The sequence below is a fragment of the Mytilus galloprovincialis genome, chromosome 5 (genome assembly GCF_965363235.1).
Source record: "Mytilus galloprovincialis chromosome 5, xbMytGall1.hap1.1, whole genome shotgun sequence".
NCBI classification, from domain to species: domain Eukaryota; kingdom Metazoa; phylum Mollusca; class Bivalvia; order Mytilida; family Mytilidae; genus Mytilus; species Mytilus galloprovincialis.
Genome location: NC_134842.1, coordinates 44,030,210 through 44,046,287, shown reverse-complemented (window position 1 = coordinate 44,046,287; position 16,078 = coordinate 44,030,210). Strand labels below are relative to the sequence as shown.

Sequence of the window (16,078 nt, the reverse complement as noted above, 5' to 3'; positions counted from 1 at the left end):
ATATTGTACCTGCATTTAGATTTGAAATAATTCCTTTGACCATTTGTTTGAGTATTGTAACAACATCACCTTGTGAATGCATTCATAGTTTATCTACGTCGAAGACGATTTCCCTGTTTGAAATTTGCTAAGTGCACTAGTCCATTATTAAAAACTATATGTTGACTGCTAACATCCATTTTGTTTTATCTTGTGTTGTTTTGTAGTTATCTTTTCGATTTCATCCCCCCCAAAAAAAACCACATCAGTACACTCTCTTTACTAAATAATGAATATGACTAAAATGCTATCTTATGTATTTATTAATTATTAAGAATTATACTGATGGTTCGTATTTAATTCGACCATTTAATACATCATAAATTTTGGAGGCTTAATCAGGTAATTTCATTTAACTATGAATTAGCCTATCAAATTTTAATTTTTCATCAGAAAATCTTTCTTCTAACAGTCTTGTTACCTGAAACCGAAACATAAATACTGCATGAAAATAATCTAATAATAAACAAGAATGCATCACAAAAGAAGGCAACACAAAAGTGTGTTTTGGTTGTTAGTTGAAGGCTTTTAATTACCAACAAATTTAACCAACGTAAAAATGTTTTAACAGCTTTGCAACTCTCAACATTATGCATTTTTAAAAGTATTTCCGATATCCTTTTATGAGTACTTCAGTAGCCGAGGAGAGCATACATAGGGTGTCCTGCTGATTTGATCCTGTCTTGAGAAACAGTTGAGATAGAAGTTCACTTTACGGGTACAATTAAATTTAACTGTCTTACAATACAAACTTTATAGATATAATTTCAATTAAAGACCTAAGCACACCTAAAATAATGCACGAATTATATTATACAAATATCTTTTTAAGGCAACACATAACAAGGTAGGTTGTGGTTTTGTGTACTATTGTTTGTTTTTTGGTCTTTTTCTTTTTTAGCCATGGCGTTGTCAAATTATTTTCGACTTATGAGTTTGAATGTCTCTTTGGCATCTTTCACCTCTCTCTTGTGTCCGTTCGTCTTATACAGGTAAGTGGGTAGAAATAATATTTTTACCAAATAGTTTATACTTGAATGTACTGTCACAAGTTTAAGGATTTTTTTTTGTTTTTAAAGCTCTTCAAATTCGTCTTTGATTTGGCCTTCCAACTGTTTTAATTCGAGCGCCACTGATGAGTCTTATGTAGACGAATTGAGCGCCTCGTGTATTAAATTAAAGTAATCTATCTTTGATCAGAATTAACTACCACTGGGTTGATGCCAATGTTAGTGAATCCGTCATGATCAAAGGTTTCATCAACTCAGTAGTCATCACATAAGAGACTCAAATCAAATACAAAGTTGGAGAGCAGTAAAAACGGAAAAATGAAAGAATATATGCGCATATGAATTTGCATCAGTATTGAATTATGGTACGTAAAGGAAATCTTTTTCGGGATGAATTATTGAAAATCTGATAAATGTGCGAAATTCAACTAAAGAAAATGTCTCATTTAAAAAAAAAAATCTATCGAAAGTGTTTTTTTCCCCAATGTTAACGTTTTAGTTATACAGTCGTACAGTTTTGTGCATCAAATAAATTTGACATGAATATAATCAATAAACCTTTTTTACATGCTTTTATTCTTCTATGGATAGCATTTACATTGTAGGTGATTTTTCAATATATATTCATTGAAGATATATCTGAATGAACAGTCTGATAAACAAACATAAGTTAAAACTTTATTCAATGAGATATGAAAAGACAGGTCTCGTTGATATAGGGATACAGGAATGCGACATAATGGAAAGATGTCCCTTGGAATCCTAGTTCCGTTCCTTTGATCTTCGAGTGAGTTAAATTCTCTTAATTTTAGTGAAGTGTGTTAATTGAATGATCTTTTAGTTATTGCACTATCCAGTCCCGCCGATAATCGCGTGTCATAGGAAAAACATAGAATGAGAGGAGCTTAGACCAGTGCTCTAACTTCCATCTCAGAAGTAGTTATTTCACTTTCTAGCTCCGCCTCTTTGGCCTAGTAAACAATGAAATCAGTGACCATAAAATGTCCTAATAAATTTAAATAAAATGAATAGTTACATAACAATTTATCAAAAACTAAACTCGGGATAAGGGAGGGGTGGCTTACCTTAACGCTAGTCAAACTTGTAAACCTAACCCTAAACTTCAATAACACATTAATTGCTCTCTAGTCTTTAAACCTTGATGAAAGTATCACGGCAACAATTATGAAGTATAAAATCAAATTCTACAGAAAAAAATCTATTACACGAGTCCATTTTCTGAAAAAAAGAGACGTTTTGTCATAGAAAGCTCCACTATTTGATTGACATATTTAATTCATTAAACTTCAACCTTTGGCATGTGTCATCGCCCATTAATGTAACAAATCGTATATAGCCACGCTTTTGCATTATCATATGTTTACCTTTGATAACTATTTAAAATACACTCAAAGCTACGTTATTTCTTAAAAAAAAGCGTGTTATATATGCAGTTTTCATTTGTTGAAACTGTAGAATAAAGGAGTAAATGAGCTTTATCTTGCAACTTGAACGTTTGGAAAATCTACTTGCTTGGTGTCTAAACTTACTGCGTCGAAGTAAAATGGAATACCACCTATGTCAAAGTTCTAAACCATATAAAGCATTATTTATGTTTCTCATGGAGAATTGTTTTTTTCGAAGTCAATTTTGTTTTAATTTAACTTACTATCTACACAATCTACACAGCTTGCAAACATCACACACTGTCGAGTTCTGAAGGACAGTTAAATGATAAAATTTCGTTGCTTGGTGTTCTGCAGAGAAAAGAGAAAACTGTTTAATAGACATATTCAATTCTATATTTGATGTGATACCAATTCTATTAAGCTCTCAATAAATGAGATCACAGAACCCATATGAGATTTACTGGCCTTATATAGGCAATAAAAGATAAACACATCATGTGAAATTTTATCGATGATCGTGAAAATTAGAGCTATGAACAATAAGAAACGATTTGAGAAAAATGGATACAGAGAGGTCAAATTGCTAATGATATACCAAGTATAAAAAGGTTAATGATTTTGAATATAAAATATAAAATTATAAACTTTATTAACGTTTTTCCAAATGTATGTACTACATGTATAGAAGATTCACTCAACGACCGTGCTGAAACTCTAAAAAGACATTCATGATGTATTAACTTTTTTCTCGAAACAAACTGTCCATATACCTCGTTTTGGTCATATAATGTACAATATGTTTAATATGTAAGTTACCGTCAATATAATAAACCATCGGTAATTTTGTCTTGTATCCGATATTGATTTTAGATTATTAAGTACCATCCAATTAAAATATTTTAATGAAGTCTACCATACTACATATTTTATTGATGGTGAATCCCCAATATTTTTTATCGGCCCGTTAGAAGTATATTGACTGGGACCAAAGTCTTTATACTAGCATGGGTCGTAAAAAGCATGTATTTCCATTCCCAATTTTATTAATCTATACGAAAAGTTTGATATTGAATTTTATAACAAGATATCATTCAAAGTCATATGTGTAGCAGGATCACCTTAATCTTACAGATCACATGAGATAACCCTCGGGTTTCTATTGGATTTGTTCTGATCAGTCTGCAGTTTTCTATGTTGTGTTTTTAAGCTGTTGTGTTTTTAAGCTGTTGTGTTTTTTTGTTTTTATGGCGGTTTTAGGTTTTTTTGTCATGAATTGTCAGTTCGTTTTCGACTTATGAGTTTGCATGTTCCTTTGGTATCTTTCGCCTCTCTTTTCAATAATCATTATAACCCATATAGTCTTTTCATCTCTATGTTATTTTGACGTTATGTTAGGTATGGGTTACCTTACCAGCAAATTGTCGGTGCTACAGCTTTTATTTTATTGAATAGTACAAAACAGTGTCCTAATATAGGGAAATCTAGTACACAGGAAATAATGTCGCTTAACCATTGGTAACATTTAATTATGCCAAAATGTTTATTCTTCGCAATATGGTTGCTGCACTTTAAAACAGTACAAATTTTAGAGTTCATTAAATGCAAGAAAGTAGCACCACGACCTAACATATTTGGAAGAGATTTTTGATACAATTCATCAATACGTTTAACACTTTAAGGATCATTCGTGAGTCGGCCTTTTGGCTAGCGCTATATTTCCAAACAGGCCTTCAATCACAGACTTTTTAAATGTTGGTATTTAGAAATATGAGGTAAATTGCAATCTAAATTTTGAACGTATTTTCTAATGGAGACATGTGACAAAAATGATCAGTAAGACATGAAAGGCAGAATGTTAACGAAGTTGTTGGTTTACTCTTTTCAGGAGTGAATAGATATAAGAAGATGTGGTATGAGTGCCAATGAGACAACTCTCCATCAAAGTCAACATTTTTAAAAGTAAACCATTATAGGTCAAAGTACGGTCTTCAACACGGAGCCTTGGTTCACACCGAAAAACAAGCTATTAAGGGCCCCAACATTTACTAGTGTAAAACCATTCAAACAGGAAAACCAACGGTCTCGTCTATATAAAAAAACGAGAAACGCTAATGAACCACATCAATAAACAACAACTGAATATCAGGTCCTTGATTTAAGACAGGTGCAAATAAATGCACCGGGTTGAAACGTTTTATTTGCATTATATAATGATTTGAATACATGTATTACAAAGGTTCCACTTACCAGGTTCGTAGTAGTCATAGACTCTAACAGCTGATGGTTTCAATTTAGAAACTAATCCAGTACGGATGGCTTTCATCGTTATACAAATAGGAGTTTGAGAAATCTGCAATAAGAATAATAATTCATCAAAACAGTGCGATAATATGTTAAAAATTGATTCTCAAGAGTTGAATAAAAAGTCATATAATACGTACTTACTCTTAAAAATAGATTCTATGATAACATAATTCATTTTCTATCTGAGATGGAACAGTGGTATGTTCCTTTAAAAATTAAAATATTGTGCCTCTTCATGTGGCTCAAATATGAATATTCTTCATTCATTGCCATTAGAGAAAGAAAACACACATACAACAGTTGAAAACACTTCGCCAAAATGTGAATTAGACAAAAATTTGGAGGGAAAATAAAGTGCTCGGGAGGGTTCAGTAGTTCCTGCTCATCTTGAGACGCCTGATGTGTTACTCTAAATATATAAATTGATTCAACAAAGCCGGTGATAATCGTCACATAAAGCGGATTGTCTTACCTTTTGACTGTTATAAATCGTCGGTATATGTAAATTCTTGTACGATAGTTCATTACTGGATATCAAAATGTAAAAGTGTGTTGCATCTATACAGAGCATTTCTGGTTAATTGAAGATAGCAGACAAAACATTAATAATAGCAATTCAAAACGAAGGCCAGAAAAGATTACAAAATTTTCATATGTAATGCTCCTTTATTTTCTTTTGACGGTTATTGAAATGATAATCGGTCTATGAATCGGAATAAGATAGTGATACCTAAATCAAATGAAATGAAGAGAAAAAAGAACAGCATCATGAGCACTTGATACGCCCGTCGCTTATTAAATGAGTAAGTCACAAATTAAGAACCTACATTTAACAAATTAAGAAATTGTATGTTACAAATTAACAAATTAACATATAAACGTATAATGATGGCGGATATTCTTTCCCATACCATACGTGGTTTTATGCATAGTTAACATATATATCTTGATCTTTATTTATTACTGTACAAACAAAAGATTATGATTATCATCTGACTTAAAGAAAACGTTTTAATATCGTTGTCTAATCAATTAACATATTACTTTTATTGTATGCATTTATTTTCATCATTTATATAATGTCAATATGATATTGTCAAATCATAAAATAATGTAAATCTACAGTTATAATTCGTTGGGGTTTTAATTCGTGGATAATTCTTATCCACGAAATAAACGAAATTAAATCCCCAACGAAAACTTCTGGTTTTACAATATATATCATGCCCTTTAGTTTTTCAGAAAACATTACGGAGTGATGTATACGTCAACAAGACAGCAAAACAACGATCTCATAAGACATTCTGAGGTGCATGGTCGAAATGCATATTTTGTTTTCTTCCCGTCATACACAACATGATAGTTTTTTTTGTTTTGCTTTTTTTGTTTTTTTTTTAAATTCAAATCCAAAATTGTCAGATACATTTTAAGTGCACATTGTAACACTCTTTTGTATTCAACAATTTTACTAAATGTCAAGAGTCAGCATAAATATACATTAGGAAGTTTTATATATGTCCAAATGCAAAATTCATGGTTTATTTTTCGAATAAGTTTTAACCTATTTATACTGTCTTACCAAGTCAGGAATATGACAGTTGTCATCCATTCGTTTGGTGTGTTTTAGCTTTTGATTTTGCCATTTGATTAGGAACTTTCTGTTTTGTATTTTCCTCGAAGTTCGTTATTTGTTATTGTACTTTTTACATCAGATAACAACCCAGGCATGTATTTTCAGATCATAAACGTAGTTGCATATCGCTACAAAAAACAGCACCAAACTTGTTGTGACTTTTTTTGTAGTATTCATAATTCAGAAAACGTTTTATTTTGGAGTTTAAAGTTTTCACCTCATCAAAATATAAAACAACTTTTTTGTTTTCCTCCTCAATTTTCTTTATTTCCCGCATAAGAGCAATTTCATCTGTTTTAGCTTCAAAACCGGTTGGAATTCCAATCTCTTGAACTGTCATTCCACTGGATCCTCCTAGAAGCCATCTTTAATAAAGAAATCAGTACTATTACACACAACATTTTAACACAAGCTAATTAAAAATAAATGCAAACAGCACTTTAAGTATAAACAAAGAGAAATTTAGAGTATGAAAAAAAAACAAGAACAAACTCATCCTATTATGGTAAAACAACTTAAAATATCATAAATATTTTAAATAAATCTTTGAATAAATCATCACACAACTTGTCCCACTGAATTCACCCTCGACGCTGTAATTATAAAATAGTTGCAACGATCAAATATATCCAGTTAATGTTTTATAAAGAAATTTCACAACAAAACTTAAAAAAAAAGATTTCATGAAGCATTAGATGTTTACAGTTTCTCTCTTTTTGCTAAAGATTTTAGCCCTCAACACATTAAAAAAAAAATCACTTTTACTTATTTAAGTTTCTATATATCCATAATAGTTTTCAGACATAAGGCAAAAACACAGAAAAATTATAAATCGTCATTAAAAGGCAACACCTCTTATAATTATATGGAGTCGTCTGTCGATTTTGACCATTGGATTTGTTTGTATATCTTGTCTTGTAGATCATTTTTGATATAGGAAGTTTCTTTCTATCTATTATATTTTTTTTAGATATAAGGCAAACATGAAAAAATTCAATACAATTCGCCATTAAACAATAACTCCCATAAGAAGACGTCTGACAGTTCTGAAGTATATCGACTATTTGAAGATCTTATCCTTTTGAACATTTTGGATGTTGACAGATTTTTTCCCTTTATATCGGGGTTTTAAGATTAAAGACCAATCTTGCATTTTACCCCTATGTTCTATATTATGATCCAACAGCTTAAGATGTATTAACATACATCACAGACATGCAAAACAACTGACTAAAAAGGTCATTTGTGCTTGGTTTATATATCATATTTCATATCATTCGCTTTTGCAGTTGCGCTTTAAACGTGTAATCACATACATTGTGTTGATAGAATGTAATCAATGTTGTACATGTAACATGTTCAATAAGATTTTAGTAATGAAAATGTTAAATGCCTTTCAATGACATATATTGTAGTATCAGGAAGCAGGAATTTTGAAGTGATACATAGGAGTATAGTGCACATTCTAGGTCAAGAGCAGTGACACAAGCGGTTTTCCTTTGATCATTATAAGTGTAGCATATAAGACAATTAATAGTGCCAACGTTATAAAAGGTAAATATAAATGTTATCATAGTTTATAAAATTAAGAGCGTTTTCATTCATCCACTATATTTTAACACTTAAAATTGGGGGCATGTCGTGTAATGTTTACCAGTAGAATGTAAAATTCACAAACCTTGTACAGATTTGTAGCTCTATCAAGTCAATAGTTTGCTTCAAAATCCTTATAGAAATATCAAATGAAGGCAATTCTCGTTTTCTGTGTTCTTTCTCAACATTATAAAATACAGCTACCTTTAATCATAATATAATAAAAATGAGTACATTTCTTTTCTTCATTTAAGTTGTTTTCAGAGATTTGATGAATATATAAAAAAACAAAAAAACAAGCAACAACTGGTAAGACTGATAAAACGCAGCAAAATTAAAATATAAAAAGAAAACAACTATGAATATAATTGAAAATTTCAGAAGTAGAAAGCTCCATTTATCATCAAAAATGGGCCTTTAGAAATAGTCTTAAAATATTTTCAAAAGCCTTTAAAATAGTTACTAGAAAATAGAATCTTTTATTACATGAACCATACAACAAAAAAGACCAACAGAGATAAAACATTGAAGGTAACTGTAGCATAGGAGTCCGTCAACTTAAGGTTTTTTTCTCTCTCCGAATTACAAATAATTGAGAGCAATAAGTACATACGTCAACTAGAGCTATTCCATGTCCACTGGCCAGGATTTGAACTTGCGATGGAAAAGGTTGTTGCAGCTAGAATTTTATATAATATATGTATATATAAATACATATAATTGTACAATTATAGCTCGAAACCAAGCATTGAAAGTATACTACACTTTTGAAATTGTTTAAAAAGAGGTGAAACTTACTAAATTGGCAATCATAACTTAAGAGATAACTAAAGAGATAAAACTGCACACCCACTATGAAATTGTATTTGATAATCTTACGAAGTACCTATTCTGATTGTTGAAACAATTCTTTCTTTGAGTAGCATTCGATATTTTTATCTTTGTCATATACTGTTATTTGTTTTGGCCAGTGCATACATACATGTATCTACATACATGAATATCTCTAACCATGACAACCGCGAGTAAATCAATACAAATAATACCAAAACAAACGCTTTTTTTCTATTGGACAGTTCTATATGATATCGCAATCGGACGTGTTTTATAACCATTGGAGAGAGATTTTTATGAGTAAATGATCATTACGTGGAACATATAGAATACGTTAAACATATATAAAATGAACGTACTTCAGCTGCTTGCAGAACTAAGGCTTTTACAGTGTTAACAGTGAAATGTTTTACTTGTGAACCTGCTGTGACCGATACAGTCATATTGGGTTGTTGTGAACGGATTAAAACATTGAACTCAGACAATGACTCTAGTGCTATCACTGTATCCTAAAATAGAATGTATTTATGTATGTATCTGTAGTTGTTAAATAAACACTTTACAGTCCTCGAAGATGAAGGTCAAACGGTACTTTTGTTTAACAAAATCAAACTAATAAATGTTTCTTTTCCCAGCTTTCATCAGTTTTTAACATGAAATATATTCCACCTATAACAAACTGATTATCTTTATACACAGATTTCATAACTTGATTTTGAAAAGAGGCATTCTATTCAGAAGTGAAATACCTTTTCATGATTAAATCAGAAAAGGGGGGGTAAGTATCCCTTCTAAATTAGAAACTGAACAAATCATTATCAAAAACCATGTTAAAATTCAATATAACCGTTATCTGGATTACAAATGGTTTGAACATTCCCGATGAAGGTAAATCCAGAAAAGCGCTTCGGACGCTAGCAATCTCAAAGTATAGATTATCTGAATTTTAAAAAATCAATTTCGTAAACTATCAGCCTCTTACAATAATGTGAATCTTTTGACGAGTGAACACAGCGAAAGTCAATTTTAAGCTGAAATAGAATTTTTGAATATTTTAATATATAAATGAAATTCGTATGGAAAGTGGTAAATAATAGTTCACCAAATGCTAAAAATATATATTAAAAAAACCCCATTAAAGTCTTATATACCTGTGTTGACACAAATCCACCATTAGAATTTCTTTGTGTTACTAACCATCTAAGCACATCAGATCCATCACCCGTTGACTTTAAACGAGCATAGATTAGAAGAGCATATGCTGTCATCTCAATATCAATAGGCGACTGATATTTATTTGATGCTGACGACGGTAATTTACTCCAATATTTAGTATTTCCTACAATGTACAATTTACCAATGTGTTTGAATGCTATATTATAGCAATCTACAAAACTATAAGTATGTATCAGCAAATAGTATATTTGATTTGTCTAACATTTTAGCCAAGATTTATCTATAGACGAATTACAAAATGAATTAGCAGTAAGATTAAAGGAAACTCTCACTATTCTTTTCATCTATTGTAAATAGGCAAACACTTTCCCTACCTTTTACAATGGCCAGCCTATTTAGTTTATCAAATATTCTGTTGAAAGCTAAACTACCGGAAACCGACAAAGCATAACTAACGATCGATAACCCATAGGCATCGTTAACATTGCTTATATGTCTTTCTAGGTATTGCTGTGCCTTTCCCAAAGCATCGACGATCCTCGAATGTATAGGCTATACAAATAGAAATAAACTTTGTTTTAAGCCATAATAGCTGACAAATAAAAAGTAGTATTCAATATTATGGTTTATTAAGTTAGGAATCAATATAAATTTAGTAAGGCAACAATATAAATTTAATATTTCGTTCTTTATAGCGCAGGTGAAACGAATTTGGCATTAAGAACTCTGTTATTGTGTCTGACTTCATAAAGTTTCATTTATTAAACAATAATTATAACTGTTCTATAGAACCCAAATTCAAATAGATAGCTCCGAACTTAGTATAGTTACATGTAGTGCAAAACATACATAAATCTCTTTTATGATGCAGTTCGAAATTTTATAGGTGGATCGTTAGTACGAATTTGGTGTTGAATATCATTCGATGATGTCACAATCGAGGGAAAGATATAAGTTGTATTGTTACATTTTTATTTAATATATATTGTATGGGTGAGGAGACAATATATGTATGTTTATTTGTGTCTTATCCACGCCTTTGAGCAAATACTACTTTGTTTAAACTAAAGTAAGAGGTAAATAGAATAGCCAGATTGGATTCAAAATCGGTAGTAGTACCATAAATAGTCAAGAACTCGATAGAAAAAAGTCTCTGGCGGGCTTTAACACTTAAAATGGAATACATTCCAAGTCATGGGTGTTCTTATGATTGTTACAATACACAAACTATTAAATTCACAAAAATAATAAATACATAAAGTCATCTTGGTCAATTTCCCACTCTAAAAGGTCTTAGTTTTCCCGTTTGAACTGTTTTGCATTTGTCATGTAAGCGTTTTTGTTGCATGCCATCCGGTAAAAAAACATTTCATTGTTGAAGGCCGTACTATGACCTATATTTTCATTCAATTTAAATTGATTGTTATGTCATTGTCAATCATACCATCTTTTTTTTAATTGATGTCTTTCATTATCTTAAATATAGTACTAGTAAAGTAAGATGGCTCTGTGTCTGAATTATTTTAAAAATCATGTGTGTTCAAATTCATTTATCAATCTATTTTGATTTCAATAATGTTATTTTGGGCTAGAACAGTCAACTATCTTAATCAAAATCTATAATTATGTGTGCAACACAACGTGTACATTATAGATATATTGGATAGTTAAAAAAACATACCCCTGTTAAAATCACATTCTCTTGCAATGCTATTAAGACGAATGCTGTCAAACTTTGTCCATTAACTGATCCTCCCTGCAACCATTGCAAAATCAAATGTAAAGAAAACTTGCATTTATTGCACGCATAACTAACATTTCATTTTAAGTTATAATTTGAAATGAAATGAAATAACCAAATTAATGATAAATAAAAAATCAGAGATACGAATTTTTGCTATAACTATCAAATGAGTTTAAATATTAATGCCATGATAGTTCTTGCATCATTTCAAACCCTTATAAAAATGGTCAATATAAAAATGGACGAACAAATCTATATTTCGGTTAAAACATATTTATTTATTTCAATACAAACCATTACAATGGTCATACTGCAAAGGACCTTACCTGCATATTTTTGTGTATAATGCGACCTGGTTCTGGAAAGGAGCCATCTGATGATTGTTGATTTATCATCCAGTAGATTGTTTTTTCTAAAACCGTATTGTCGATGAAAATGTGTCGTTTTGCTTTGCTAAATGTTTTAGCAACAAATGCAGATAACCTATAGTTATAAATTACTAAATGCAACTACATTTTTGAAATAAAGGTGACAGCATCTTAATAAATAATCGTTCTTTTTCTTTATAAGACACACGGAAAATTGTCAACACTTGTCTAGCGATCAAGGTCGACCGGAAGACTTAATTGTTATTCTTGTGATAACCCTTTTTTGATTTTTACATATCTTTTCTTTTTGTCTACGGAATTTTCTTCCAAAGTCCCGATGACTTTGTTTTATGCTGATTACAGAAACCGTGACAGCAAAACCGAAATGTCGGAAAGCTGGCATAACTCATAGTGGCATTAATTGCAGTTTGATTGACCGAAAGGATTTTCAAAATCCTCGATCTAAACTACTATATGCAAAACTTTATCCGATTCCGTCAAAAGTGTCGAACACAAAGCCATAATTCGTAAGTCTCCGTCGTTGAACACCATACATACAAGTTAAGAAAAAGTTAAAAAAAACCCATGAAAATTGTCATGGCTATTTATGCTATGTTCATGATGTTAGATAGTAATATTGTATTGATTCATTATTGCAGTATAGGAATAAAACATGTCACGTACGATGATTTCTGTGTCATTTGGTCTCTTGTGGAGAGTTGCCTCATTGGCTATCATACCACATCTTCTAAATTTTATATAGAAAAGATGTTTAAACATTTTTACTTAAACATGGTAATTTTAACCCTTAACCATGGAAAAGTAAACTCCCTCCTTAAGATATCAAATCTTAAAATTGTCGTATACATTAACGCTATGCTATATAGTAATAATGAATTGATGAATATTTGGTAGCAATAAAAAATTATCAAATTGCCATAGCTATACCAACTATGATACATATAAATAATGCATTTAAATGTTTCTTAGAGGAATAAAAAGAATTTTAGAAGACATTTTAAAATATTTTACTTAGCCATGGTATTTTGAACCTCCTATCATTGAAAGTTAAACTCATTTCCTACCGACACCAGCGTCACAAATTGCCATAGGTTTTCAAGTAATGTTATATATACTTAAAATGCATTGAATTAAATTTGGTAGGAATAAACAAATATTAGAAGATTTTTTTTTATTCTAACATATTTTATTAAGCAATGATATTTTGAAACCCTAACATTAAAATTTGAACGGCCTCTCTGGACCTTAAAATATCAAATTGAAATTGGCTTTTCAAACTACTTTAGACACTCTAATGCTTTCATAGGTGTTTGATAATGATAAATCATGTTAGAAAGCAGATAAATTGAGATTTAATGTTCCATCGGATGGGTTGAGTTTTCAATGTTGCATTTAAACCCCGGGGTCACTACTCGGCAGGGTTCAAAATACCATATGAAACTGGGAATAGGGAATTTACAATGCAAAAGTTGTCATTACCATTATGAAAATTGTATAGAAAACACATACCACATACTGCCAGCGCTGTCTCTGTTACCAAATGCACTAAACGAACCATCCGTACGCTGAAATGTAAGCTCACGTTGGTATCCTAAATAAAACAAACTAGGTTTAGTTACCTATTTATGCAGATTTCCCGACTATATACTTACCAATTGCATCATACGGTGACATTAAAGTTGTAAATTTAAATTAAAGGTATAAGATATCTAAATTTGAAGACGAAGCAAATTAATTTGCATGGTTTCAAAACTGCAACTTTATACATGAGTAACGTGAATCATAATCTGACAAGAAAGAGTGATCGTGTTCAATATATAAAAACTAAACTAAAATATATCGAGTTAATGATCGCCGGTCTGGAAAATTGTACAAATTGCTGTGCCTATATACAAGTATATACAACAATGCAAACATCAACAATGTGTAGTATTATTTGTTTGAAGATTTGAAGTGAAAGGAGCGAAAAGTGACATTCAACTTAAACACCCGTTCTGCCAAATGTGTTCTAAAATGAGTAATGCAATGCATATACTGAAATAAATGATGCGACGGTGATTTTGTTAATTGGAAACGTAGGCATGTCAATTATAATCAATTTTGAACTACGAATGTTAAATGGTCTATTTGGGTTTTAAAGTTGATATATTACCAAAATGTTTTGAAGCTTTTGATTTAATAGAATAATGCATAGAAGTTGTATCTGAAACATATTAGCGATATCTCTTCATTACCTAAAAACAAATATGGGAACTAACTATTGGTTTCCTAAAATGACTAGTAAGCACTTCTGTGTTCCTTGATCACATCCAGAAAAAGATTAATGTATGAGTTGCAGCTAAAATTTCACAATGCATTTAAATATGTTTTTTTAATATAGGATTGTTATGTATTATATATTTGTTTTTCTAGAATTGATGTTGACACAAATTGCGGAAACATGACTATGAAGTAAAGTCATTCTTCCGCCTTTGAAAATCAAAAAAGCTAAGATTTTTTTTTACACGAGCAACACTTAAAGTATTTGTATTGATATATATATGTTACAGTAAATAGGTGAAATTAGGAATTACACGTAATTACTAAACATTTCAGTAATTACCTGTAATTACTAGTCAATTTAGTAATTACATGTATTTACTAGTTGTTTCAGTGATTACAGGTATTTACTGATTGTTTTGGTCATTTTTACAGCTATTTACTAACTTGATATTTTTGTTTAAAAATTAAAGACATAATTCAAGATATCAAATAAGAAAGTAAAGGGGAAGGAATTTTTAGGGCTTACTTAAGGATTGGATTATAAGGCACATTAAAAGTGCATACTCTTTAGTGTTTGCAAGACAATCCAAAATTGTGAAAAACATTTTGGAGAAGTATATGAGAAGTATATAGGTAACTTAGCCTGCTCTTTTTTAAGATAGACATTAGCTTATGCCAAATTTGGTAAATTCATTTTACAAAATAAGTTTAACTAAGCCTCTTTTGTCAGACATTTGCAATGAAGCTGACATTCTTCGAAAACAAATTTATACAAGTTGATGGAGTTAAAAGTGACATTTTCATATTTCCGTGTTTTTGTGTTTCTCATTTTTTATGAGTTTTTCCAAACTAAAGCTTATATACCTGCAACAAAATTTTATCATCGTTTCTACCTGTATAAGAATGATCTTTTTGTGGATTGACTAAGTTAATTAAATTGCCCATTCCTTTTCTTTTACTTTCATTGTTGTCATTCTTTTCCTTTTTGTTGAGCTTGCATCTTTTGTCGCAAAAGCGAAACATAGCTTACCAACCTTAATTCCGACGCCAGCGGCGTAAACAAATATTCACTTTGTTGTTAAAGCTTTTTTTTTAATTTTTATAAGTTTCTTAAATTATCCTGAATTTCTACCAAACTCGAACAGAAGCTTGTTTATGATCAAAAGATAAATTTCAAGAAGTAAATTTTGTAAAAATAAAATCAAGTGTCTCTGTATTTTACTTAAAATGGACTTAGTTTTTATGCCAGTTAACATTACATTCACACTGTGGTTAAAGTTTTTTTTAAATTTTAATAACTTTCTCAAAATATCCTGGATTTCTACCAAAATTGGACAAAAGCTTGTTGATGATCATAAGACAATGTCCAGAAGTAAGATTTGTAAAAAAAAATATCCTTTTTCGTGTATTACTTATAAATGGACTATTTGTTTCAGTCAACATAATATACAATCTGCAGTTAAAGTTTTTGAAACATTTATTAGATTTCATTAATCATCCTGAATTTTTACCAAATTTGGACAGAAGCTTCTTACGGAACTTGTCAAAATATAGTATCTAGAGGAAAATTTTAATATTTTTTTCTTATTTTTGTTGGACCTGCGACTCACAGCAAAAGTAGGCGAGAAACTGGGTTCTGCGAAACCCTTTCGATTTTGATAGCTTAATAACCATCGGTAACCAAT

The 16,078-nt window shown here is 30.5% G+C and overlaps 1 protein-coding gene across 1 annotated transcript in view; it reads right to left on the bottom strand.

Annotated features, from left to right (window-relative positions):
• Window positions 1-284: 284 nt before the first annotated feature.
• The window catches only part of LOC143075874 (CD109 antigen-like), a 59,847-nt gene continuing 44,053 nt past the window's right edge, over window positions 285-16,078 (bottom strand). The window contains exons 26-37 of the mRNA XM_076251460.1: window positions 13,641-13,722; window positions 12,069-12,225; window positions 11,680-11,754; window positions 10,373-10,550; window positions 9,974-10,161; window positions 9,182-9,331; window positions 8,602-8,667; window positions 8,074-8,192; window positions 6,613-6,760; window positions 4,706-4,808; window positions 2,719-2,806; window positions 285-460 (exon numbers count right to left, since the gene is read on the bottom strand). Of these exons, the coding sequence (XP_076107575.1) occupies window position 460; window positions 2,719-2,806; window positions 4,706-4,808; window positions 6,613-6,760; window positions 8,074-8,192; window positions 8,602-8,667; window positions 9,182-9,331; window positions 9,974-10,161; window positions 10,373-10,550; window positions 11,680-11,754; window positions 12,069-12,225; window positions 13,641-13,722 (1,355 nt within the window). The 3' untranslated portion in view covers window positions 285-459. The remainder of the gene's footprint in view (window positions 461-2,718; window positions 2,807-4,705; window positions 4,809-6,612; window positions 6,761-8,073; window positions 8,193-8,601; window positions 8,668-9,181; window positions 9,332-9,973; window positions 10,162-10,372; window positions 10,551-11,679; window positions 11,755-12,068; window positions 12,226-13,640; window positions 13,723-16,078) is intronic.